At 38.5% G+C, this 27,159-nt stretch overlaps 1 protein-coding gene across 1 annotated transcript in view; it reads left to right on the top strand.

The window, feature by feature from the left end:
* The window catches only part of GABRG3 (gamma-aminobutyric acid type A receptor subunit gamma3), a gene marked incomplete at both ends in the record, with an annotated part of 332,566 nt that extends 305,978 nt beyond the window's left edge, over positions 1-26,588 (top strand). The window contains 4 exons of the mRNA XM_082498342.1: positions 12,678-12,830; positions 21,001-21,197; positions 22,720-22,749; positions 26,310-26,588. Of these exons, the coding sequence (XP_082354468.1) occupies positions 12,678-12,830; positions 21,001-21,197; positions 22,720-22,749; positions 26,310-26,588 (659 nt within the window). The remainder of the gene's footprint in view (positions 1-12,677; positions 12,831-21,000; positions 21,198-22,719; positions 22,750-26,309) is intronic.
* Between the last annotated feature and the right edge of the window lie 571 nt (positions 26,589-27,159).

Here is a 27,159-nt window from a genome sequence, read left to right as displayed (position 1 = left end):
TGCCCAGGACTGAAGAGAATGATCAAAAGGTAGTACTGAAAGGCACTTGGGGAAAAGAGTTCTATTTCTTCATTTGCACGAGGGATAGCATTGGTCCTTTTTCTGACAGTGTGTAATTTAACAGAAGCCCTTTAAAAATTCAATGCATGTTATTCTTCTGCAATTTAAATATGTCATACTGCAGTATATCAGATAAAGAGAATTCATCAATAAGCAAAAACAATTCCCTAGAGACGGAAAGGAGAGCAATATCAACAGACTTGGGCTAAATCTCTGATTTGATGTCTTCAATCGAGCGAACACTATTGGCAGGTTAAAGCCAAGTTTATTGCCAGTTGAACTAAAAGAAGGAAATACTTCTCATGAAAACTAGTGAAAGTCTGATTATGGCATTAAGAAATGAAAAATATTACTCATAAATAGAGATGAACAGATGAGAAGTAAATGGATTTGGATGTGATTTAGACTGGCTTTTTCATTCATCACAAAGGAACGGGGAAGCACTAGGTAATCCAGGAGGGCAGTACACTAAAGAAAAAGGGCTAGTAGGAACAGGAAAAAAAAAAAAAAAAAAGAGCATTTATTTAGCACAAAATTAATTTATTAATAGCACATTGCAGTGAAGGCATTGGGAGATGTGAAGGAAAAAACATTGCATCAATACCAGAGATACAAGCTAGGGAAATTAATGTAGGCAAAGAAGGAGCTAAAATAACACTCATTCAGAAGTAGAGTTACCTTTTTCTAGTTGTCAAATGTCTTGGAAGTAAATCAGTGTGAGTGCATACGGATCAATACTTTTCTTTATTCTACCAGATAAAACAGCAAATAGAATGCAAACTTGCGTCTGTTACAAACTACCAAATAGCTCTGTAGAAAAACAAGAGACATATAACTATAATGTGAAGTGAGAAATAGCTGTGCCTTAAATCTGAAGCACTATGCTAGAAAACTCCTTCTGCAAATACTAGTATTCCTTGGAATTTCTTGACTTTACCCCTTAAAATTTCTTAACTTAAAAAGTATTGTTTGTGGCATGCAGGAATTTGGTGTGAGATAGAAAGTTATGTGTAAAAGATAAACTATTATAGGATTTTTTGAATGCAAGTAATAACTTACTGGTTTTATGTGTGGAAAATAGAGAACACAATTTAAGAAGGATGTGAAGGTCCTTGAAAGTGTCCAGAGAAGGACAACAAAGCTGGTGAAGGGGCTGGAAGGAATGTCCTGTGAGGAGCAGCTAAGGACTCTGGGTTTGCCTAGTTTGGAGACAAGAAGGCTGAGGGATGACCCTATTGCTCTCTATAGATTCCTGAGGAGGGGAAGTGGAGAGGGAGGTGCTGAGCTCTTCTCCCTCAGGACCAGTGATAGGACATGTGGGGACAGTTCAAAGGTGCACCAGGGGAGGTTCAGACTGGACATTAGGAAGCATTTCTTTACCGAGAGGGTGGTCAAACACTGGAACAGGCTTCCTGGAGAGGTGGTTGGTGCCCCATGCCTGTCAGTGTTTGAGAGGCATTGGGACAATGCCCTTAATAACATGCTTTAACTTTTGGTCAGCCCTGAAGTGGTCAGCAGTTGGACTAGGTGATTGTTGTAGGTCCTTTCCAATGGAACTATCCTGTTCTGTTCTGTTCTATTCTATTCTAATGTTACCAGCCACTTCCCCAGCACAACCCCTTCGTTAAGTCCTTCTTTACTTAACATACCCTTTGATAATTTGATAACAACAGTTTAAAGAGCTGACCAGGTATCACTACTGCGCATTCGCCACAAGTCCTCAAGGAAGGCTGAGGGGAAATCAAGCAAGGGTTTTTTTCTTTTTTTTTCTCCCCTCATTTTCAAAAAACTGTAAATAAAATGACCAAAGTAATTACAGGCTTTTCATCCTGGCATCAATCTTGAGCAAAGTTATGGAACAGCTGATCCTGGAATAGATTAATACAAACGCAGAGGATAATATAATTAACACCAATAAACATTCATTCATAGAAACTAAATCCTGTCAAACTAGCTCAATATCATCTTCCAAGCTTATACATTTGTGGTGATATAATGTACATTTGTAAGACATCTCATTTGATGCAGTATGACATTTTGATTAAGAAGCGACAGTGATAAGAAAATCATTGTGGCACATATCAAATTATTAAATTTTGACTACCTGGCAAGATTCAAAACATAGCTAGAAAAACTGTTATTTGTCAGGGCCTTCTGTTGAGGTGCTATGTCTTCTGGCTTGATGCTATTTAATACTTTTTGTTGATGATGGAGAAGTAATCATAACATTAAGACTCCTTGTTTATAGGTGACACAATAGCAGTCAATGATAAATGCAAATCAGGGTAGAAAGCAGTTCAAATAGCTTGGTAGCCTGGATTCAAGTGCCAATAGGCATTTCTGTGCTTCAGAACAAGTGTTCAGGATTGAAGCATGTATTTAGGATTGAAGCCTATGGATTTTGCTTTCCCCGAATTGGAGACCTGCCATTCTGGGTGCTGCAGGAGTATAGGCTCTGGGATATTTCTTGTCAATTAATAGTTATTTTAAAATATACTCCTCATTTGAAGGTGTGGCCAAAATACCAAGCACAGATTTTGGATACATATTCAAAGAAAGATTATTCTCTGGAAGAAAGGCATTTATATTGTCTTTATATGTTATGCTTTTGCAGCTGCTATTAAAATAAGACCTAATTATGATGGCTGCACTTCAAGAGTAATTTTGAAAAGTTGTGCCGTGCAGGAAAAAGACAAAAGATTTATTTGAGATTGGAAATAATTCCTTGTGTTAAGAGACCGTAAGTGTTTATCTTGAAGGATAAAGGGTAGTTGATTACCATCTCTAAGTACCTGCATGGGAAAAATAAAACTGGTTAAAAAGGGTTCTTCAGTCTAGCAAAGATGCATTAAGACTTAAGGTCTGAGCCAATGCTAGATGACTGCAGACTAAGAAAAACCCACATGTTTTTTACAGTGAGAATAACTAAGCATTGAAAGAACTTCAAGGGTTACAGTGCAACTCTATTGCTGGAAATTTTTAAATGAAGATAGGATGCCTTTCTAAAAGATGTTCTAATTTACCCGTAACTTCGGGGTTTGCATCAGTGATTAGTCCGGGAAAATCTCATACCATGCAGAAAGTGAGACCAGATAATCACCATAGCCTGTTCCAGAATGGAACATGATCAATGGTGATGGGCTTCCAACAGTGATATGCTATTTAAAGCTTTCAAAAGATTGTAAGGGAAACTGGGCCACAAGAGCGTATGTTAGGGACAGTTGAGGTGGACTAGATGTCAGTATGAACAGGATGAAACAGGTTACCCCATTCCATGATTATATAAAAGATGTCACGGTACAGTCACAATGGTGAGGCCACAGCTGTGAACATTTTAATTGAACAAAAGAATATCAGGTCAAGCAAAATGTTGCATTTTTAATATTTTTTTTTTTAATGTGTAAAATTAAATACTCAGGAAGGAAAAAAAGAGCATTTTATTTGAAAATGTTGACATGGGATTTTTTGATAGCTAAATGAAAGCTATTTCAACTGGATTTCAAATTACAGGTTCACCAAACCCAGTCCTATGGGACTTCACAACAAACTTCAGTACAAAGGGGCCTCCTCTGACAAACAACAGCTCTTGTAAGAAATTCAGTTCTAGAAATAAATGAGAAGTGATCAGCATTGACAGATGGCATAAATCTGGGTGTTCCCCGGCATGATTTGGTGCTTATTAAGAGCAAAATGAATGCAAGAGTCATTAGTGTTGTATATTCTCAGACCTTCTACAGTATTTGGTGCTCTGTGGAGTGTGAATAATATTCTGTTAAAAAAGCATTGCACAGGTCCCCGTCAATAAACCTTTTCGAAAAAGATTCCTGCATAAATGACACACACCTTCACTCCAATCCTGCATCTACTTTCACCGACATAGGCCGATACGGTAATTTATTATTATTTTTACTTAATCTGCTTTTGTTCACTTTTTTTCTTCAAGCATAAAAGAAATCCTATATATGGCAAATAGCAACATTTCTTAGGAATAGTGAGTAATGGATCATGCATGCAACACCATATTTGTATATTGATTTTCTCTCAGATTGATGCATGAATGCAAACGGAGATTATGTGGGCAACTTTTCTACTGCTAGGGCAGAAATCGAACAGGACTGGTAATCATTGATCGGTCTTGCTTATGGCATTATACATTTTTATACCCATTATGTGGCTTGCTGAAACTGCATTTTTTGGAGGATTTTCCGATATTACTTGTACCTTACAACAGCCAAATTAAAAATCCATCGTTTTCATTAGTAGGCCATTTTAAAGAACATACAAAATGATACTTCATGTTGTAAAACAAAAATTTCATTATGCCTCAAGATAATAGGCCTGAACAGCCTGAGAGCAATTCTGATGCTCGTAATACCACATAGATTAGAAAGAGGCTGTAACATCACATAGATTTTGTTGGAGGAGAGTATTATATACAGTAGTAGGTCTGGGAAGAAAGAATACGTGTATTTGGCAGGACAGCCTGTATAAGTATATAAATACGTAAGTATACAAACAAGTAAAATATTCTTGATCATGCCACCAAACACTAAAATCTTTTGTTTGTTTGTTTGGGTTTTTTGCCCCACTTGTATTTTTATTGTAGGTCAAGTGTGTTCATGGGCATTCATCCATCTCCCGAGTACATTCAAAGTACTCCAGATCCTTCACAGAAGAGATGGGCTATAGCTACAGACGCTGAAATTATTACAGCTAAATCAAAAATAATTATTTTTGAAAGTGCCAGTATGGCATATAATGAATTGGTTAAGGTAAAAGAAATATTGCCTAGTATGTTTCAAATGACTAAGGGACACAAAGAATTTAAATGTTGAAAAAATGGGTCTTTTATTTATTTAATTCCGGTTCTTCATCAAGACTTCCAGTATGCAATCTATGTATGCCAACAATTCTAGAAAAAAAAATCCAAAGAAATTACATCTTTGAACAAATTCATAGGTTTTCCAGATTTGATACCAAATGCCAAAATCAGAGGATGAAATAACTTTATGTGCTGCAAACATAGTCATTAACTTTTAAAAGCAGGTAATAGCTCATTTAACAAACCTGTCATTTCATAAAAGTCTTTTGAAAATGCTGCTTGTACCAAAGAAAATGAAAGTTCACTATCTAAGGAAGAACAAGCAAAATAAATGTAAGTTTTTTGAGGGTGACAAAAAAGATGTATAGCTTCAAGCAAAAATATAACCCTCAATATTATATTCCTCTTGTTATTAAACAAGAACAAAACCCCCAAATTTAATGGCTTTTGGTTCTGATAAGTTAGGAGAAAGTCTTGGTCTTACTTGACTTTAAAAAATCTGTTGCTTTCAGACAGCCTGGAGTCTGGTCTTTGCTTTTCACACTCTAATCTGTCAATATTTGATTTTTATTACCCATGCTTATGAATATGTATATACTTATAATTGAACATGATTTCTACAAGCAGAAACAATGCTGTTGGCGTTGAGTTTCTTCTTTTCACTGTATACTGGTATAGCAATTTGTCTACGATAATGGGAAACGTAAGCAATGATTTGGCACTCATGGTGTGCGCGCATTTCTGGAAAATTTGCTTTTCAAGTGTAAATGCTGAAAGCCAAACCTGGGCTACACTGTACTTGTACACGCATGCGCACGTACACACACAGACACTTCCTGATAATGCCAAAGGCAATTATGAATTCAAACCCAGAGATCTTTGGGACACAGGAAGCTTTTTTGTTCTCTGTTTGTTCGATATCTATTATATAAGATCTTTGCCGGTGACTGGGCGTCTCATAGCTACTACAGCAATACGTACAAAAATGACGCTTCTGAAGACCTGTATGCATTTCTTGCATGATTAAACATGCAGCTTATGCAGAAAATATGTATGTAATGAGTGCCTGTTACCACTCCAAGAACACTCAATTTATTTGGGGTGAGGTGCAAACATGTTTCTCTGCTGTACACATGCTCCCATCCAAGCATGGTCTCTTGGTTATCTAGCCTATCACCATCAAGATACCTAAATGCCAGAGCAGCACAGGGGAATCTAAGACAGGGCCATAAGTGACAACATGACAGCATGACCTCGATCATTCTGTTCTTCCTTTTGGCTTGGAAACATTTGTCCTAGAGTGCTATGGAGCAAAGTTTTTTCCTGGAAATGAAAACTGTTGATGCATGCTGATTGACACACTGGAGGACTCGGAATAAGCCTTCAATAAGTCCTCAGTATTTCTTCATTGTTTATAAAGATGCTGAAGAAGATAAAGGCACTTTAATGATACTTTCATGACTCTCATTCCTTCTACATTTCTCTTCGAGAGAACTGCAAAATCCTGTTTTCACCCTTGTCATTTCTCTTTTAATAATATCTCCTTTTGGAGTTATAAGGACCTGTGAGGGCATTCAGCTATTTCTTCTACCATTTTGCTTAGGTTTTGGATCTTCTGAAGTTCAAGCCTCCTTCATACCTGGACTAGGTCAAGACCAAATCATGTTAGGATAGGATACCAGCCCTGTAGACAGACCAGCTGCTGAAGCATTAGTGATAGGCAATGTACTTCAAGAAATCCCAATCCATCTATTTTCATTTTAGTAATGCTAGCAAGAAGATAGCTTGACCTTCCACTGGGCATGTCTCTCAGGGGTTGGGATGATGGCCTGGGAAGTTGAAAAGGCCTAGTTCACGTGACTCTTCTGTCTGATTTTGAAGACAATTTCTACTCTGAATTAGGCACAGTTGGGTTTCGTACCACAGCCACTGTTTCTGCCTTATTCTGAGCTGACTTATTTTTTCCAGATAGTGTAAAATTTGGAACCTGAAAACTTCTCTTGAACCTGAAACTTGCACATCCCCAGTTGACAACAGCACTGCCATGATAGCACATATGACTTCCAAAAAACCTCTCTTGTGAATGTTTTGTAAAAACTGTACATACTGACTTTGGTGAAATTTTTTTTTCAATGGTTTTATTTGTCAGCTGTCTGACCAATGTGTTCAACAGGAGTGGTCTCCTGCTTGAGCTAATTTTTTTCCAAAATTACAGTTCCACCCTACTAAATGTCTGTAAATGAAGGCATTTATGATGCAAGGACACCATCCTGGATGACTGGTAGGCAGTGGCCAAACCAGTAGAAAATTTTCAGGTTACTAAGAAAGCATAGAAACCTAATTCAGGAAAGAAAAAATGGAGCTTTGGGAAGCAAAGATCAGAAAACAGGTTGGGAGGAAATTAAAAGTGAATGGCAGGATTAAATAGGGTCTTCTTTTGGTTTCCAATTAAAAATAAAATTAAAAAAAACCCAACACTGAAGATTAGAAACTTAGTTTGCTCACTATTAAGTAAATTTGATTTATGAAGATAATAAGGAAGATGCCTCAGTGTACTGTCTATGGTGTCGCTGATCAACAAAGAAATACTCGTGACACACTGTGTGAGTCCTCATTCTAATGACTAGGATTATTTTCTGTAATCAAACTCTCATAACAATATGGATAAACTCTGCCACTCCTCATTATTCTGCAGTTCTAGTGATGGACAATTAGCATGTAATCTTCACTCACATGCTGAAATTGCTGAGCACGTGCATTGTGGTTTCATATTGCAGTATTTGTAAAGTAATTCTTTGTTTAACTTTTTTCCTAAGATAATTGGAATTGTAACACTTGTTAACCTCAGAGTGTAATGAGAGAATAAGTGAAAATATGTAATAAGATAGTATAGTATGGCTTTAGTAAATAAATGAATTACAGTATAACATTTTATATTTTTTAAATATTTTCTTAACAAAAAATAATTGCATTCTGCTCAAACATTTCACCTTTAAGGGAGCTGTTCTTGGTGCAATGTAGGCAAAATTCTGACAATTCAGTCAGCCATGCCCTTAGTCTTCAAAAGACAAAGGAAATAGGCTACAGTTTTGCGTTGTTCATTAAAATCCGCAGCAGTTATTCCTTTTAAAATCATTATTATTCTAAATAGCGTCCTACTTTCAAACTAGAAACTTAGCTAATATAAGTCCTATGGGTCACAGGCAGCAGTCATGGGTTGGTTTCATGGGAAGCATTGGTACATTATTCCTATTATTCGCAATTTGCTGCCTCAAGAAGCAACTTTTTCTCTTCTTATAGAAAACTGGTGGGGCACTATTTTTCCTCAAGGTAATTTTCATTATTTCAGTGAATTGATGGTCTGATAGTTCAGTTAAAAGTTAGTTTGCCTTCCTGGGAAAGTCTTTAATCTGTTAAAAAGCAGAATTCCTCTCTGGGTTTCAAAATGAAGTTTTTTGGTATTAGCTATTCCAGTGGTCCCTAGCTAGGCAATCACTGTGTGATTACTTTTAAAACAAGTATGCTGATTTAATGATATGCAGTTTGGAAGCAGTTTTTTCCCATCTTGCCTGCACTGCGGGGCTTGGTCACACAATCAGTCCCAGCTCCTCTTCTAGCAGTGGCAGTAATGGCAGGTGGAGCTCTGAAGGCTGGCGAAGGAGCAAGGAGGCACCAAGCAGAGTTCTTGAAAGCTTTTCTTTCCTTTGGGTTGCTCGTGTCTGCAGGACATACGGAATGAATTGTAGGTCAGTTTTTTTAGAAGAGAGGAGAGTTTCTTTGTAGAAATTATTTTGTGTGTATAGAAAAAATCAGAAATATATGTACCATCGCTACTTTCCGTTAAGCTGCAGACAAGTGTTTTTAGATACATAGAGAATAATTACTTCTGGAAGGAGTAATTTAGATAAAATACTAGTACTACTACTAATAATAATGCAGTTTGGAGTAGTGCAATGAGGAAAGTAGCCATAGCACATCCATGCTGGCTCTTCTGTATGCAAAGAGGCAATTCATGAATCTCAACAGAAGTTGACTTGGCTGAGGATAGCAGAACTGAAGTGGTAATTGAGTTTCAAATTGTAATTTACTGTAGCTATTAAAAAATGCATTCAGTACATGTTGTACAGAAACACGCTTGCCTTTGACAGCAGTCACAACATCGGTGCTTCCAGTTGGGGCTCTGCATTTCAGCAGTGGTGATTTCCTCCTGCTCCTAAGCATTGTGATCAGCATTCATCATCTCTGAGCTGCATCCTCTCTAAGCATGGTTAGAGTACTGTAGGAGAACCAGCAAACTCTCCTCTTACTTTCACTTTGCATTAGTAATTCCATTGAACCAAATTGTTCTCCCTATCTCTTGGAACATTATGTCAGTGTGGTCACGTAACTTAGAGTACAGCTCGGAGGGTGCAGTATATAAATCTGCATGCACAGCTGCGACTTGTTTGACTGGGTCTGCCTTCTTCACAGTGAGAATTTTTGTATACGGATCTCAGACAAAAAAGTAGGTCAGTGGCTAAATGGACACAGCCTCTCACTATCCTAGGACTTCATCTTCAATGGGTGCTTGTTAGACATCTATGGGTCTTTGTTGGATGCTTGGTAATTTGCAGCTCCTTGTAAAATTTGACCAAGTCACAGTTCCTTTATTTAACTTGCTGGAAGGATGTTCTGCAGAGAAGATGAAAAGTTCTGTTATAATAAAGAGTAGGAGGAAGAAGGGAGAGAGGGAGGGAGGGAGGAAGGGAGGAAGGAAAGTAGAGGAGCAAGCAGAGAAGTTGTGCATGTCCTTAAGGATGAAGGCATCAAGTTTAACTATGAGACAAAGGAGGAGAATAACTAAAATACCCTTTGAAAGGTTAAGAAGTTTATTATATTTAGGTAAAATAACCTTAGCACCCTCATAGAAGTAGCCCAGTTTAGATTTCACCATTGGATTTAGCAATCACCAAGGGGTGTCATTGACTCCTTGAATCATCTGCAAGTGTCTACAATGTATTTGTCCACATCTGAGGCAATCACTCTCCCTTTTTAATCACAGGAGAGAAATGGAAATGTTTTGGGTACATTCACATCCTTCTAAATTATACCTCTAAAACACATGAGACAAACCATATACTAAAAGCGCCAATTTCTCTTCATTAAGTATAGAAAGGAGGTCACAGTGTGCAGGCCATCTTTAGAATTTACCTTCTAGATGTCTAAAATCAAGGCAAATGAATCCTGCCTGGAAGATACTGAATCAGTTCATGACTAAATGTGGTGATGGACTCTCTGCGTCATTTAATCTCTGCCTCAGTTCCTGTCTGCAAAACAGTTTAAATGTGCCATAATTTTCTCCCACTCTCAATTTATCAGGTTTATTTCAGTAGAAGACCTTGAAAGCAGGGACTCAGCCTTACTTTCCCAGTGTCTTACTGTCCAGTATGTAGCCCCACTCTCATTTGCTGTGCTGGGTATCGCAATCTTACTATTCAGAGGAGCAGTAACCTATGTGTGTACTTGAATTGTGTGCATCGTATATCATTGTACATGAGAAGTCTGCAGATTGCTTTGCTCTATACCATTCAATAGCAACTTATCCATAGATGTGCAGTTCTAGATACAATAACCGGGTAAAGGAAATGTAAAGACTTGGCACATTTCCTATAGAGCCTTTGATTTCCTTTTTTTCTCATCCTTCTGCCTTGACGATGTTTGAAACTTTATCATAACTTTTTTTCCATGGTTCTTAGGTTGGTTGCTGTCAGTAGAAGCACTGGTTTACACAGCCTCTGACTCCTTACACCTATTTCTATGAAATGATGCCAGTTGCTGTGTTATAAATCTTTCTTCGATGCTGAAAACTAGATTAGGGAGCTGATATAGCCTAACAATAAGCCAGTAGAACCAATGGTTACTAACCCACATCAGTTTCCTGGTGCCATTCCCTGCACAGAGAAAAGTGCTGGCGAATAGTGGAATAAAAATAACCCTTAGCCTGTGAACATCCCACAAAGCTCACTATGTCATGATGTACAGCAATATTTCCTACTTGTAGCTGCAGTGAGCTCTTTCATTAAAGCTCTGTCCCATAATGCCAAATACACTAGGCTTCTGAAATGAGTGTCCAGCTTGTTGGGGTCACTTGCTTCTTACTGGCACAGTACTCGTGAAAACGTACACATTCATCTAACAGAGGCATGAGGGAAGCACACACAGGCTTATCAACCTCTTCCAAATATATCTATCTCAAACCGATGTTCATAACATGTAGAAAGTTTTCCTTTTGACTCACTGTTCTAAACTTCTCTCCCCAGTTCCCACCCTCAGACTCTTATTTACCTTTGACTTTGTAGCTCATGGTGAGTAAAATGAGTTCACTCATTTTACAGTAGCCTTCAGATATTCTTTAGGCAGAAGTTATTCGTACTGAATTAATTTATTTTCTATGCAATATTTAGCTATAGTCAAAATATCCACTGTATTAGATGCTTTCGTTCATATGCTCTCTGTTACTAGAAGATTAAGCTTTAATTTGTCTGAACTCCTAATGAACTCATTGTGCCTCTACTTGTGTGAGTTGTATGTACATTCCTTGGGGGATTAGTCCCCCTGTGCTACTAATTTCCTCAGTCTTCTGATGGTTTGCTGTAACAGGACATACTTGCCTACCTATTGCAAATGACGCCTTCAGCAAATATCGTATTCTATAAAGTCAAGGTTTGTAACAAGAAGCAATATAATTTATTAGGTCATCTGACGTAGTCAGACAAAACCCCATAAAAGTTCTCAGGCATATAAACTCTTCTTCACATCTGAAATGGAAGCAACATACTTCAAGCGAAGTACAGAAATTGGTCTCAGTTCAGTTTCATTATTGTTAATCACTGTGACGGTCTGAGAGAAAAGGATAGTTAACATCTATGAAGCTGAGGGAGCTGTTAGTAAGGAGACAGGTGATAAGGTTGGTAGCCTCTACTGAGTAGAGAGAGAGGGACAGATTATTATCCCCTGTGGAGTCACAAGGGTTAGCAGAAGAGATACCGTGAAGAAAATCATATAATGTGAGGTAAACTAGCCTTCTTACTGAGCTCTTGATTTTATGATTTTTAGTATCCAGCAGAATGACAAACTTTATATCCAGGCTCACCTTCTGAAGGTTTACAGATATTACAAATGACCACAACTGCTTTGAAATGGAGGAATGCTGACAAAAACAGACTCTTCATTTCTAATGGTGAGCCCTTTAAAAGCATGCAGTCTGACCTGTCTCGCCAGCATTGAGGATCTAGTGCCTATAAATGACTTCTTATGTAAAGACATACTCCTGTGCATGCTACACTTGCCATAAAGACCCTGATTCACATCTCAAGAGAAGATAAAAGAAGTCACTCAAATCTGAAATTAGGGCAGGGAAGGTACAGCCTGCAGAAGGAGGGATTTTGTGTGTCTTGGTTACAGAAGCTGGTGAATGATAGTAGCTTCATGTTTGTGGCCATGGAGCCATTCAGAGATATCAAGTCTGGAAAGCCAAGATGCCTTTCAAAAATTTACTCATCCAGAATGATTACTGAGAGCCTTTTCCTGTGCAAATAGGTCAACATTTCCACAGAGACCTACAACTAAAGGAAATTAGAATAGAAAGGTTTGTTTCAGTTCTAATTCACATGAACATTGCTGCACAGACGCTCTTGAAACACTAAGAAATATTTCATATGCTGCGTTTTTATGAAGCTCAAAAAAGTAGAAGCTTAATGAAAAATCGTCTGTATCTCACCACAATGTCCATTCATTTTCTATGCTATTATTGCAGGTGATTATGTCGTCATGACTATATACTTTGACTTAAGTAGAAGAATGGGATACTTTACTATTCAAACATACATTCCCTGTATATTAACAGTTGTCCTTTCCTGGGTATCCTTTTGGATTAAAAAAGATGCCACACCAGCACGAACAGCATTAGGTAAGTTGTTAATAATTCCCTTTTTTTCTCTCTTTGTGTAGTTCCTACACTATCATTGGAAAATGTCATCTTCCTTTCAAAGACACTGCTAGCTATATGCTTTGGATTATTGCTAATAGATCTTGCAGACCCAGGTCTACTTATCACTGAAGCCTCTGGTTTTCTGTCTTTAACAGGGTAATTAAAAGTAAACTACTCTGACCCTTTGGAATGACACTGCCACCTATTTTGCATAATATTCTAGAATTAATGTCTGTCTCCTTGTTCTCACTATGATATTTTAGTGACATTTTTGAAGAATAAATTAATTGCACTGCTGGCTTCCTTCCCTTCAGAAACTCTCCCCCATGGGGCATTATATCTTATATATACTGAGAACTGTGGGATATAATAATATTAACTCATTCGAAGTGCTTTAGTTTGCATGCTTGAAGTTAAGAGCCACACTGGGTTTATAGATGTTTTTCACAGGTTGTGGAGATTTATGCTGGCATAGGTCTTCCAGCAGTTAATTTATGTCAGGACCAGCATTTGCATTTTGGCTTTGTGCTTTAGGATACACTTAGAAATGTTGACCATTTATTCTTATGTCTATGGAAAAAAATGCAGGTTTTGCCAGCATCGAGGGCATAGAGCTATATAGTAGCCAATTATAGGTGTATATCAGAACTGAAGGAAAAACATTTTAGTCCAGACTGTGGTTGCCAGGGCTGCAAATACTAACTGATTCAGAAATCTACCAGTTTAGCAAAAAGGGGAGGCTGTGTCAAGGTTTATATGTCTGTTTTCAAGCGTAGAGGTTACCATTCCCAGATATTCGTTGCTTCTTCCTGCTGGAGTTTGTCACCATCTCCAGTCAACTAGCTGGACCCTCTAAATCATTTCAACTTGAAAGAACAAATTATTAAAAACTGACCTGCCTGACTTTTTGTACTGAAATGAAATGGAAAGCATTCATAGGAGCAACTGAGTCCCCAGGCTTGAAAGGGTGATACTGCTGCGAGGAAAGAGTGGAGAACCGGAGCTGTGAACGGGCTGCGCCTCCTTGGAGGACACGTGAAGTCAGCCTGCGGCAGGCACGGTGTTCTCGAGTGCTGCTGTGTGTTGGCAAGCGTTCGTTCAACCACAGTATAGGAGAGGCCATTTGTACAAACCACCTCTGCCTCCCACTCCCCTAAACAGTTGATGAAGGGTCATCAGTACTCCTCAATCTTTTTCATATAAATAACTTCCCCTTCTCTGGAGATTTTCAAGACCCGCCTGGATGCAGTCCTGAGTAATGTGCTCTAGGCAATCCTGCTTTAGCAGGGGAGTTGGACTAGATGATCTCTAGAGGTCCCTTCCAACTCTGATAATTCTGTGATTCTGTGATTCTGTGATTCTGTGAACTAAGCATTTACCAGAAAGGATGCTTATTTATATGTGAATCCATTTCTGTTAGCTTTCCTTCAAACACTGTGTAGAGGTGCTCTACTTGATCTCAGGAAGAAGACATCTTGTTTAGCAATGCAGCCTTTATACAGTTGTTCAAAATTACTTGTCCTGTTTCTGTCTGTCTCTCTCCTGCACTAATAAATCTAAGCAACCACCAATTTTGAGGGTGGTGTGGTTTCTAGCATAAAACCCCCTGAAGACCCTGAAGGGGAAAATAAAAATGAAGTGCTAAAGAGACTTTGAAGCCCGTTTGCTCTGAATGAGATTTTAGCTGCTAAGCCTCTTGAATGTGTCCAGAAGTCTGATCCCACTTTCTAAATCCTTCACTCATACAAAAAACATATGGTCATCTATTCTGGGTGCACAAGGCCCAGGTTACAAACATTTTTCCTCCCAAAACTTTTAATGCTTCAATAGCTTTGTAGTAACTTTCAGCTGAATGATAGAAGAAATACGTTACCAAAAATATTCTCTAAGTGTTACTCCCTCACTAGTCACAGCTTTATTTAAGCAATGCTATCAATCCTTGAGCATCTTCCTAGGGGGAGGTTGTGTCAGCTTTAATTCTTAGTGAGTGACAAGAGGCACCCTTCCAAACCAGAGCAGCTCAGTGACTTGGAGCCATGAGACAGGATCAATAGAAAGAAACATATCAGAAAACCCGCAATAAGACAAGCGCAAGCAGCCGTCACTGGTTCACACTTTACAGATAATTCTGTATTAAAACCCATTTTGCGTGAGGTCAGCACAAGACCATAACCTGCTGGATCTGCTCCAGGAGTTTGTCAAATTACTAAACGTAGCACTTCTGACCATTGTAAGTTATGTGGTGTCATGTGGCATCATGTGGGTCCAGTTTTCTGAGGTTATTTTCCAAGAAAGGAATATTCAGCCCTCATTCCTTTCATGTGAGTGCCAAAGTGCCTTTACACTGTGGCTCCAGCAACATGATGGACCGTAAGACTTGCAGTTATTCTATGATCCCCTCCAACTCCAGGACAGTGCAAAGACGATACAAAGGTGAGGACAGAGCAGGTGTACGACTGCCTGTTCCCGGCTGTGTAGACTTCCCTCTGATGGCCAGAAAATTGAGCAATAGACCTTTAGCGTATTTCTCTGCTGAACTCCTTTCTTCTTAATTCAGGTGACTCAGTGGAGATAAGAAAAGATTGCTGCATCTTTTTTAACTAGGAGTCTGAAGCACCATGTGTGTGCACAGAGTCACGCACCACCCAATTGGGTTACAAGCGATAGGACAAGAGCAAGTGTCCTCAAGTTATGCCAGGGGAGGTTTAGACTGGATATTAGGAAAAATTTCTTCACAGAAAGGGTTGTCAAGCATTGGAACAGGCTGCCCAGGGAAGTGGTGGAATCACCATCCCTGGTGGCATTTAAAAGGTGGGTAGACGTGGAGCTTAGAGGCACGGTTTAGTGGTGGTTTTGGCAGCATTAGGTTGACGGTTGGGCTCGATGATCTTCAAGGTCCCTTCCAACCTAGAAGATTCTATGATGCTATGATTAGAACCTTCATAATGCTTAAGAGAAAAGGCATCTAACAGCTTGCATTACTAATTTTCTGGAAGCAGTGTTCATACAGTGTCCCAGAGGGAACTTCCCCACACCACACCACTCTGTCTTCCAATTAATTAGAGGCAGAAGTAGGTTAGAACGCTAGTCATAACAGTGTGACTCTCCCTGCCTCACCCCCTCAGCCAGCGGGGACTTCAGACAAAAAATGTATTCATATAATGAGGTCATGAATTTGAAGTAAGAACATAAAAATAAGATGTTCCAAGGCTATATTCAATGGCTATCGTGACTAACTCCTAAATCTCTGATGACGAATTAAATTACTGAGCTAAAACATATTTTTTTATATAAATAAAGTCAAATAACAAGAAAATAACATACACAAGTCACGTCTTTGTGCAGAGAGTCCTGTTGCTCTCAAAAGGACAATGGCCTGTTGACTCTTGGGATGCAGTAAGCAGATGTTCCCAGTGTACTGTATGTCTGCTTGTACAACGCAACCTATAAATCTGTCTGAGCAACAGCGCACATCCACATTTGGATAGTGGCACATGGCAAAATTGTGAGTAATGCAGCCGAAGGCAAACTGCTGAAACTGTCCTACTAATTGGTTGAAATTAATTGTAGACTCAGTGCACGAAACCTTCTCCGAGTATGGCTGCATTAACGTAAAGAGCTAGCATCAGGAAATGTTTCACTTTCTGAAATTAATGAGTAACTTCCTAAGCTATTGGCAACTACTCACAGTTACATGAAGGATGGGTTTTACCCCTTTCAGTAATAAGCTGTTTCTGTGCTGGAAAAAATAAATGCAATCGGGGTATTTAGCTGTGAGGGAAAAAATGAGACCCTAAGTATCCTTTCAGCAGAACTGCCCAGAGGCGTCAAAGTGCTCCTTAAAAACTTGCCATCATAGTCCCTTTTTCACATGCCCTATAAGGGGCTGGGGCCCAGAGGGGCAACATGACTCACCACAGGCCACCTGAAGAGACAGTGGGAAACCAGGAAAAGAATTTGAGTGTTGGATGAGAGCTCTGTGTTTTGTGATTCCAGGTTATTCTGCCCTCCATTCAAAGAGAAAAAAAAAAAAAAAAAAAAAGTGGCTCTCTGCTGTTTCTGCTTGTCTCTAGTAATCACAATGATCTTCTCCCAATGTTCACAGTCAAGAGCAGCCAGCAAGTGTCTGAAGAAAAGTTATGATCTGTAAAAGAATAGGTTGTATTCCTTGAAGATGAAGGGAATTAAGTTGAACCGAATCTTTTATCCCAGTTTCCCCCGGCTTTTTCAAAACGGGTACAACACGTAATGCGACTAGGCAGTTACTACAGAGCAACTTCAAACTGCAGTTTAAAAAAATGCAGTAGATATCAAGGCCAGCAATGTGTTGATGTAAAAGATACAGATGATGTCTAATAAAAAATGAACATTGCTCTCCTTGCCATCCCATCTTAAGCTTATCCACTAGAAAAACAAGCAAGTGATCAAAATAGGTGCCACACTGGAAAGTCAGAGAAATAAAGTTTATAAACAAGTGATGGCATTGGTAAAAACAATACACCTTTCCCACAGTGTCTCATCAAAGTACCCTTAGAAAAATAAAAAATGAGCCTCACTGACCAAAGAGTTTCTTACATCGAAGCTCCTGCTTCCTTACTTTGCAATCTGTTGTCCAGTAAGCAGCTTTCAAACAGTAATGGTTTTATAGAACTGTTTAGGCCAATGATCTAAAGGTTAAAGTGTTCTCATGCATTATGTATCCCTGCATCATTTGATCTCCCAGACAGTCCTTTTTGATTTATCAAATAGCATCTTTGCTATGGAATTTACTCAGAGAATATAAATGTCACAAAACGGTATTTATACACAAACTTGTAAGCTCCCACTTACACCTGTCGACCTGAAAATCGTGAAGCTACGTTACTTCAAAGCTGTCCTTGGCTGATTTTAAAATTCTGTTGGAAGAGATGGTTCGCGAGCACTGTGAATTTCAATAACAGATGCAAAACTCACTTTGCCATACGGGCCTCCCCAAAGTGAGAGACTTAACAATTTCATCTGGCAAAGTTTATTGCATTTGAAACCACTCAACAAACTGAAATTTCTTAGCATGAGAGATAAAATGAGCTATGGGTAGGGAAACTAGATATTCTCTTTGGAAATAATGGGTGCTGCCTTTTATTCATATATGCGTATCTGTATATTCCAACTTGTAAACGTATAGGAATATATAACTGTATCATCTGGTGCACCTTCTTTCTGTTTGCTCTCCGTATGTATCCCCATATGACTCATTTTAATATTTTAAAACTTGTGCCGATGTGTCAGATGTAAAATTGATATACTGGGTAGAATTTTTATTATTTCAAAAACTCATTGCTTGTTTATGGTGTGAGCGGGAATCCAAGCCCAAGCCTCAGTTTAAATGAAGAATGACACTTTTCTATTGGATTTCATAGAATAAAAATATTTTGTATAAATAATAAAAGTAAAATTTGTTTGGTTTACCTTTGGATGTTTCTGTCTATGAGCTCAGCAATCTTGTTTCATGCTTCTGCTGTAATTTGAAGTGTGACATGTAATCCAGCAAATATGATGGCTTGTGATAACGCTAAACTTTCCTTTCCCCGAGTTTTTATATTCTGGTAGCAAAATGTGATTTGTTGTCAAAGAGACTGGGGATGGACACTATTAATATCTTAAAACGAAAATAAATCTTACACCGTTAATTGCTGTGTGTATAAATTCAGTGGAACCTACTTTGTTTCAATCAGCTAATATTAAGTCCGGAGCCACCCAAAACTCCCAGAATCTGTATCATTGAGACATTTACAACTTGATTTATTGGGCTGGTTTTGCTCAATTCTCACCTAGAGCGCCTAGTTTTTCACAGTCTCAAACATGATTCGGGTAGGTATTTCACATTCAGGCTTAAGGATATAGGATTTAGGCTGAGTTGAGGACTTCTATACTTAAGCACAGAGGCTAATGGTAATTTTTCTTTCACATGTCTGCCTTTCTGTCCATAGTCGCTTTGGCAGCTGGTCATCATTACAGATACCTGCAGAATACTTCTTGTCACAAATAATACAAAGCTATGCTTCCATTTCTGTAAGAATAGAGGAAAAATATTACATTGTCAATACAGCATTCAGCAGCAAAATTGCAGAACTTTGCAAAAAAAAAAGAAAAAAAAAGTTTTGAGCATTGCAAGCTTTTTTTTCCCTTTTATTTCTTTTTTACCTTTTAATAAAAAAAAAAAAAAAGTGTCCTAAAGTAATCTGAGATCCTTTCACAGGATGAGTGGGAAATAAAATCTTTCCCTTGAGTCCAGGTAAAAAGGATACTGCATATTGTGCTGGACGAAGACTATAGGTTTTGAGGAATTTTTTAAAGGTAGTAAAATACCTGAGAGCTGGTGCATGCATACGTGGCTCTGAAAAGGACAGATTTATGTTAGAAATCTAAATGTGGGTTAGAAAGTGTTAAAGAACTTCATTTCATATGTCAAGTATGCCATAGTCTGGATGCAGTTCTTCTGAAGTTAGTGACTCCCAAGGCCTGAGTCACGGTCATATAGAAAGACTAATTAACCTATAGTTAGCAAGGGCCAAATCAAGGCTAGTGAGCCAACACCTTTTGCAGCTGGATATCTTTGCAGTTGACTACTGGGATGAATGGCTAAGCATGGACTTTGTCTCTGGAGCTTTTTCAAAGCACCAGATAGCTACAGAACAGTTGTTGAAGGGTCTTGAGAGGTTACTGGACCACGGCAGCCACCTGTGCTTATATTGGGAGGTGACACAGTTGGCAGGAAACAGAAGTATTTTCCCAATAGCTTTTAGATGTCCAAGGTACATAGGAAGTTCACATTTCCCACTTCCTATCAGCGTTGCTTTCATCTTGATTATTGGGTTGTGTTTTTTCAGCAACTATTATTTTCTTCTTTGTTTTGTTTTGTTTTGTTTTGTTTTGTTTCTGGGTAGTAGTTCTTTAAGGAATACAATTAGTTATTATTCATTATAGAAGAAGGTTGAGGCCAAGGCAGTTTCTATCAAATGCTACAAATCAGAGGTGGGCATTCTTTCATAAGCAGAAAGTAGTCAAAAGTAATCCACAGATACTTCTTTTTCTCCAGAGTGCCATTTGTGGGAAGTAATTTTACTATAAGGCATAATTTCAGTCATCCCCTGCCATTTCAAACACTGTGTACCATTGAAAAATATCGCTTTAACTATAAAAAGAAAGATTACCTTATGGTTATGTTGTTTCTAGAGCAGGTTCTCTCTTGAGGCTTATTTGAGTGAGAGCTTTATTTTTCTTCCCAAGCCATTGAGGAGTTTTATTTTTTCTTTCAGAAGGCTTGCAGTTCATAACAAATGATTAAAAGCATCAGTCCAAAGTGGGAATGAAGACTTCTATTCCTCAGGAATGAAGAGAAATTATATGAATTACCAGAAGCCAAATAACTGACACCCCGTAGATTTAATTCTAGGACTGGTTTTATTGTTTCAGGATATTTCCCACCAAGTAATACCCATTATATTCATTATTACTAAATCAATCTAAGATGTGATGCTTTGTATGAATTAAAAAGTCTATTTCCATGAAGGTTGCATCTGAAGTTTGTATGAGAGTCTGTTTTCCCTTACTAAGAAGGAAAATAGCAGTGGAGGACTCCCAAGTAAGCAGTGGTGTGAAAACATATTTTCAAAAATCATGGCCAGAACTTAGCAGCAAAATTTATTTTTTCTCCCCCTCTCTTTTTTCTTGTTTGAGCACAATTTTTTTCATGAGAGTGGTACTGCTGTGAAAAAGACCGTTTCCTTCATTGTTTTCTATATTTCTTATTTTTTATTCTGTTTTTTTTTTTTTCCTGCTTTATATTTTTCTTGGAAAATTTATTCATTCTCTCCTTCTCCCTCACCCACATCTCCAACCTAACTGGTGCCAGAAAAAGGAAGAGATGAGGAAAAGCATATTGAGAGGCATAGGAATGTCTTTTTTGCAAAGATGAATATAAACAGCTGGGAAATCTTTGTTTACAAAATACCACTGGCTCTACAGATGTTATTTTTCATTATTTTTATAGCACCGAATGAAATTAATGAATTATTTGGATTTATGTTTTGTATGTTTGTTTCCAAAGACTCTTCTGCAACATGGAGAAATGATGTTGCATACAATTAAATCAAGTTTCTCTCTGCAGGCATCACCACAGTATTGACCATGACAACTTTGAGTACCATTGCAAGGAAGTCATTACCCCGTGTCTCCTATGTCACCGCTATGGATTTGTTTGTGACTGTATGCTTCCTCTTTGTCTTTGCTGCTCTGATGGAGTATGCAACCCTCAACTACTACTCAAGTTGCAGGAAACCAAACTGTACTAAGAAAAAAAAGTCGGTAAGATGGGAGCTTTTAAATTTGATTTCCAGCATGTGTCTGGCTCAGAGAGCAGAGAATCATTCAGTGACAGCATGTAATCCCATGATACTCCACTCCTCTGAGCTCTTCCCAGTCTGTGGTGTGATCTGCCCTGAAGGCTGATGGAAAATAGTTACCCGCAGTATCAGCAGAAGCAGTAATGCGCTTGTTGAGTGAGGTCTGTTCCTAACAGAAGCGGTCTGCCGACCATGAGGCAGCAACCCTGCCTACGTGTCTTTTGTCCTCCAATTACAGTGCTGGTGGTCATAAAGGACTGCCACTGAAACAGATTGCATAGCTGGTTATACAAATATATGCACATCGATGTATATTCAAGTGCATCTGCTATTTCATGACTTAAAAGGTCTAGAAATATTTGTGAACTTTACAAATGGGATTTCAATGTCTCTACTGGGAATCAGCACTTGTTTTTAGCCCTATGCACAAAGGGGCTTGTTCCGAAGTACAAAAACAGAGCAGGTCACTTGCAAAGGTGCATTTTTGGCCAAAAAGACACTTCCAAGAGTAACACCCAGGCACACACAAAAGCTGCTTATTTAGAAACTATTAAAACAATCACGCAGGAAGAATTGCCTGGTGTACGTCATAACTGACTGCGAGAATGAGAGGGGGCAGTATAATGGAGAATAAAATCTCAGTGTAAACATAGGGAAGGGGAAGTGGGCTGTCCACTCAAGAACAGCGGAAAAGCTTATGGGTTTGAGATCAGTAGTTGGAGATGTTGGATGCCATTTTGCATAATGGAGGGAATAAGGGCATTTGAAATCAGAAATACAAAGACAAATATGAGAAATGTGAAGGATGAAATTGAAGAGACAGAAGGCTAAATTCAGGGAATAATAGGTCACAAGGTAAAAAGGGATTGAATGAAGAGCTATAGAAAATGACTGAATGAAGAATTAATGAAGGAAAAGCTGAAATGAATATGGAATTAGAGAAAGCCTAGAAAGCCATAGACTTAGTCAATGAAAACTCCATTAAACCTCTAATAGCTTCTCATAAAAATGCATTGCACACAAAAGCAAAAGAGTGTTACCAGAAGAAAAGTATGAGACAATCAAAATGAGCTTGCTTATGATCAAACTAAAATTTCATCCTATAGAAAGACTGAATGAAAAAGTCACGAGTATCTTTGTGAGTGGGATGTATTTCCAGACATGAGAATGAAGATGAGGGAAAGCATGAAACATTGATGAGATTTAAATTAACACAAGAGCAAATGCTCACTTAGCTATTGTTTGCTAAATAAATAAATATAATAGGTTGAATAAAGATTTCAAGTGGCGTGCATTCTGCTGAGGTTTAATGCAGTTTTAAAGTGCAAGAATATTATTCTCAATATATAGAATAATCAGCATGAAGTGTTTTATGGACAAATACATTTAAATGCTTGGTTTAAGGAATGCTATTGAACATTAGATGCATATGAAGCAATAAGTAAGTTTTCTTCGGAATAATTCTTTTGTTATCTTCATTTAAGCTACCTGATGTCAGTTTTGGTCATGTGATGGTAAGTAAACTATTTTATTCACTCAGAGAAATGGAGGCATGAATGTATGGCTGACATTTACTTTCAGTAATTCTCAAGAAAGCTGTAACACTGTATTATGTTTTACCCTGGCTTCACTATAAATATTGTTTTGCTTTTTTGTTAAAAGGTCAGCTTGTTTTTGGTTGTGGCAGAGGGACATAGCTGCCTCTTTCTATAAGGGCTTATCAAATGATTTGGGAGGGAGAACGGTCAAGTGTAGAATATTGTGTGTTATTTTTAACTGAGAAATTTTGTGTGTCTGCCTTATATAATATCGCAGTTTCTCCTTACATTTTATAAAAAAACTAGTAAGCACAATTTATGTCATACACTTATATGAAGATTTAACTGAGTTTCATAGAAAATAATTAATTTATGCATATCTGTAAAGCCTTTAGCAAGCTTTCAGGTGGATTTTCAAGTAATTTAGGCAGAGAAGTTTAGCACAGTTAGTTGTGCTATATCTACAAATCGAATAAATTCTATTCCCCAAAGCTCTAGATAACTATTTATATATGTACAGCAGTAATAAAGTTGAAACTGAGCATAAAATTGTGTCTCTAAGTCGTACAAAATCTGAAACTGGAACACATACGATAATATATATAAATATAAAGCATGCGGAGGGCCAGTTAATCAGCTGGTTGGATGGCCTGCTTCCCAGCTATCAGACCCAAATAAGAACAGGGACAGAACTAAAAGATTGCTTTTGCGTTTCTTGGTTTCGATATGTTGAAGTTCATAATTTAGAACTGCTAGCTCCATATTACTAGCTGACCTTTTACAAAAAAGGTTACGCACACTTTTTTTTCCCCCGTGAGATTTCTGATGTATTTAAAGAGCTCATATAGCATTGAAAGTCTGCTCATTGACAATGAATGGTTTACAGCAAACATTGCAATTATACGCTTGCTCTTGCTGTCACTCCCTGGACAGAATATTCTGAAAGATGAAGTGAAAATTGAATGGGTAGTGGCACTTTCTTTTTTCCAATTAAAAAAAAAAAAAAAAAAGGAAAGAGCTGCACAATTAAAATGACAATAGGGTTTAACACTTTGTCTAGATCTAGTCAGTCTGACCTGCTTGGGAAGTATCTGTGGGCTTTTCAAGTCTTTTACTCACTCTTTTCTTTTTTCACTATAAGATAGATACTGAGCAGGGCCTTGTTCTATACATGAACAACTTCCATGTTCAAATTGTAGCAAAAACTGCAGAAAAAAAGCAGTGTCTGATTCTCAAGATATCGTCTTTTCCAACCTTGTAGTGATGCCACCTAAAAGGTGAAATTTATTAATCTTAATAAATCTGTGTTCAGGTAATCCCACCCCTTGTTTTTCTTCCTAGAGAACACACTAATACCTTTTCTGAACTGATTTTATTAAGCATGTTTAACACTGCATCTGAACGGCCTTGTCCAAGGCACCTGAGAGATGCCTTGCCTTGCCAGACCTCTCACGTGGTACTGGGCTGACGGCCACTGTGTGGGCACCACTCGCCTCCCAAACCCAGCTCAGCAGGACTCAGGACACAGTGGGTACCATTCACCTTCACCTGGTATCTAGTCATTTCAGGACCCCTCCTAGCTGACAGAGATTAAAGCAACCAGATTAATCTGTCTGTATTATCACAGCATTTATTTTATCTTCTGTCCCGAGCAGATAGTTGATATAAAAAAAACAAAAACAAAAACAAAAAAAAAAAACAGGCTATTGATAGATGAGAGTTTCCTTTGCAGAACTAGGGCACCTATTTCTCTTCACTTACCAAAATTGTCTGGAGAGATGGAAATCAACCTTTCATCTTTTTAACACAAATATTATAGCCTGGCATAGAAAATTGCAGTCACCGAGTAGGAATTTTACATAAAGGCCTGTAAGTGGCCTTTATGTATAGAAGTGGTATAGAAGAGTTAGTTTAGTTACAGCTTTTTTCTCTCCGAAGTGCTACAGTCAAAAAGTCATTGCTTGTGCAATAATCTCAGACCTTTTCCATGTGGCAGCGCATGGTAAAGCTCTGATGCCAGACACCTGAAACTTTATAAATGAGAGAGAAGACCATAAGGGCATAATTTGTGTCATGTAATCTCAGAGATAAAGTCATTCGCAACTAATAGATTTGCAGTAATCTGCTTCTGAATTGGAATCTCTTTACAGTCCACAGTGCAATGCACCTGAGAGATTTTAGCCATCTACTTGTGACGGGAAGACTTGTGTCCTAGAAGTAATTGGCTGGATACCATAGGGCAGTTGTTCAGATGTCGTTATCTATGTTGGAGGTGCCAACATCTAAGCAGAGGGATGCCACATCAAGTTCTTATCCCAGGGACCGGCATTTTTAATGAGATGCGTAATATTATCGTGTGTCAGACCAAAGGATCTGTAGAAAGAAAATGAAGTCAATAGAAAAAGGAAAATTTCCACCGAGGCACATCACTCATATCACTGATCTCTTTCACAGACACAGTGAGAGCTTTCAGGTATGCCCCAACACCTTCAACAGGAAACGTCACCTATTTTGTACCTCAAGCATGGAAGTGGGGGCCCAGAGCACCCTCCAGAATGCAAGCAGGCACGCTGCAGAGGCGTGCCTACCTTGTTAGTGCATACCCGGCATGCTCCTGCAGGCAAAGGTGATGCTCAGCGCAGTCACAGGGAGAGGAAGGGCCCCCGAGGTGGAGAAGACTGCCCTGAGAGGGCTGGAACCTGCTTTGTCAGGGCGGTGCAGACAGGCAGCGAAGATGATGGGACCCTTCCTAGTGGTGCCAGCGGAGGAGGTGGCATTTGTGAGGATGGAACGGGTGGTTTGATGGGAGAGGAGACTATTGTGAGAAAGCACCTTTCATGAGAAGGAAATGGTGTGACAGAAAAGCTGACAAAGTGTAAATAGGGAGGGCATTGAAGAAGGAGAGGTCTGTAGGCACGAGTGGTACTGTGAGGATGTGTGACATCAAAGTGCCCTATTTCTGGGCATAGTTAGTGTGATAAGCACTAAGGGGATGTGCCCAGGGATGGCATTTTGAAATCCTGCACTGAAATCATCACTGCACTGAAATCATCATCATCTGTTGCTGATCGGATCTGTTTTTATAAACCATGGTAAAGATAAGAGGCAGTGAATGCAGCTATACTAAGTGGACATTGTTCTGTAATTAATTGGGGAGGGGGGACAGCTTCCTTATTTTTTTGGAATACATTCTTAAATGTAGTAGCTGCAAGTGTTTAAAGTAACTTGCAAATAATATTTGCACAGACAAGTGAACTCCTAACTGTGAAAAAATGGTTACAAGGAAATACATGCTTTGAGTTAACCAAGTACAAAATACGCGTAGAATTATTTAACGTGCCACTTCGCAATCTCTCTATGGAAATTCATCTGAAAAGGCATCTTTTGAGGGAAAGAAAGATGCTCCCCACAACTAGAATTCCTATCGTATCGACCTCTTATCCCCAGCTCCTGTGATTTTTTCCCATGATTACTAATTGTGATCTGCATCATCCATGGAAGCTTATCAAACTGTTGCTTTCTTTTTCTCTCCTCAGAATTACTCTGTACTTGATATGAGACCACCAACTACAGTCATCACATTGAACAATGCCATGTATTGGCAAGATTTTGAAGATGCGTGCGTCTATGAATGTCTGGATGGGAAAGACTGCCAGAGCTTTTTCTGTTGTTACGAAGAGTGTAAATCAGGCTCATGGAGGAGAGGACGGATTCACATAGACATCTTAGAACTGGACTCTTACTCTAGGGTCTTTTTTCCTACATCCTTCCTGCTGTTTAACCTGGTCTACTGGGTTGGATACCTCTATCTTTAAATGTTGCCTGTAGTGGTGAAGACTGCTGTGTTTTCACACTGTGGAGGGATGGTGAAAGTGCAGAAAAAGTGAAGGACGCGGTCAGTTTCATCTCAAATTATAGAGGCCAAATTAATCTTCACCATCACAGAGCCTGATGAAGAATTTTAATATATAATTGTCTGAAAAAGAAAATCGTGGAAGAATTATCTCCTTACTGCAATTCATTTTAAGGAAAAGATCCTTACAAAATTCAGCTGAATTTGTAGTGTAAGCGATGTTTATGAATAATTATTGTATATTAGAATCTCTACTATTCTCCCTTGGCATAGAAGCTATACACAATTCAGGCAAAGGTTAAATATGTCGTTTTTGTTCTTCATTCCCATACTTTCTTCAAAGTGCTGCCATATCCCTGAGGCTCAGAGCAACATAAACTGGCACTGGCAAAGAAGCCAAAGCCAACAAAACCACTCCTTTGTATTTAAACTTGCTTGAGCTACGTCCCATAGGTTTTGGGAAATATTTCATTGGTGATCTCCTCGCTATAGAGAAACCACCAGACAGTAAGAAATGTTGCTGGTGGGAACAA

This window comes from Vanellus vanellus, assembly GCF_965231255.1.
Source record: "Vanellus vanellus genome assembly, chromosome: 1".
Lineage (NCBI taxonomy): Eukaryota > Metazoa > Chordata > Aves > Charadriiformes > Charadriidae > Vanellus > Vanellus vanellus.
Note: the sequence above shows the minus strand (reverse complement) of the source record. Positions and strands in the feature narration are given on the sequence as shown.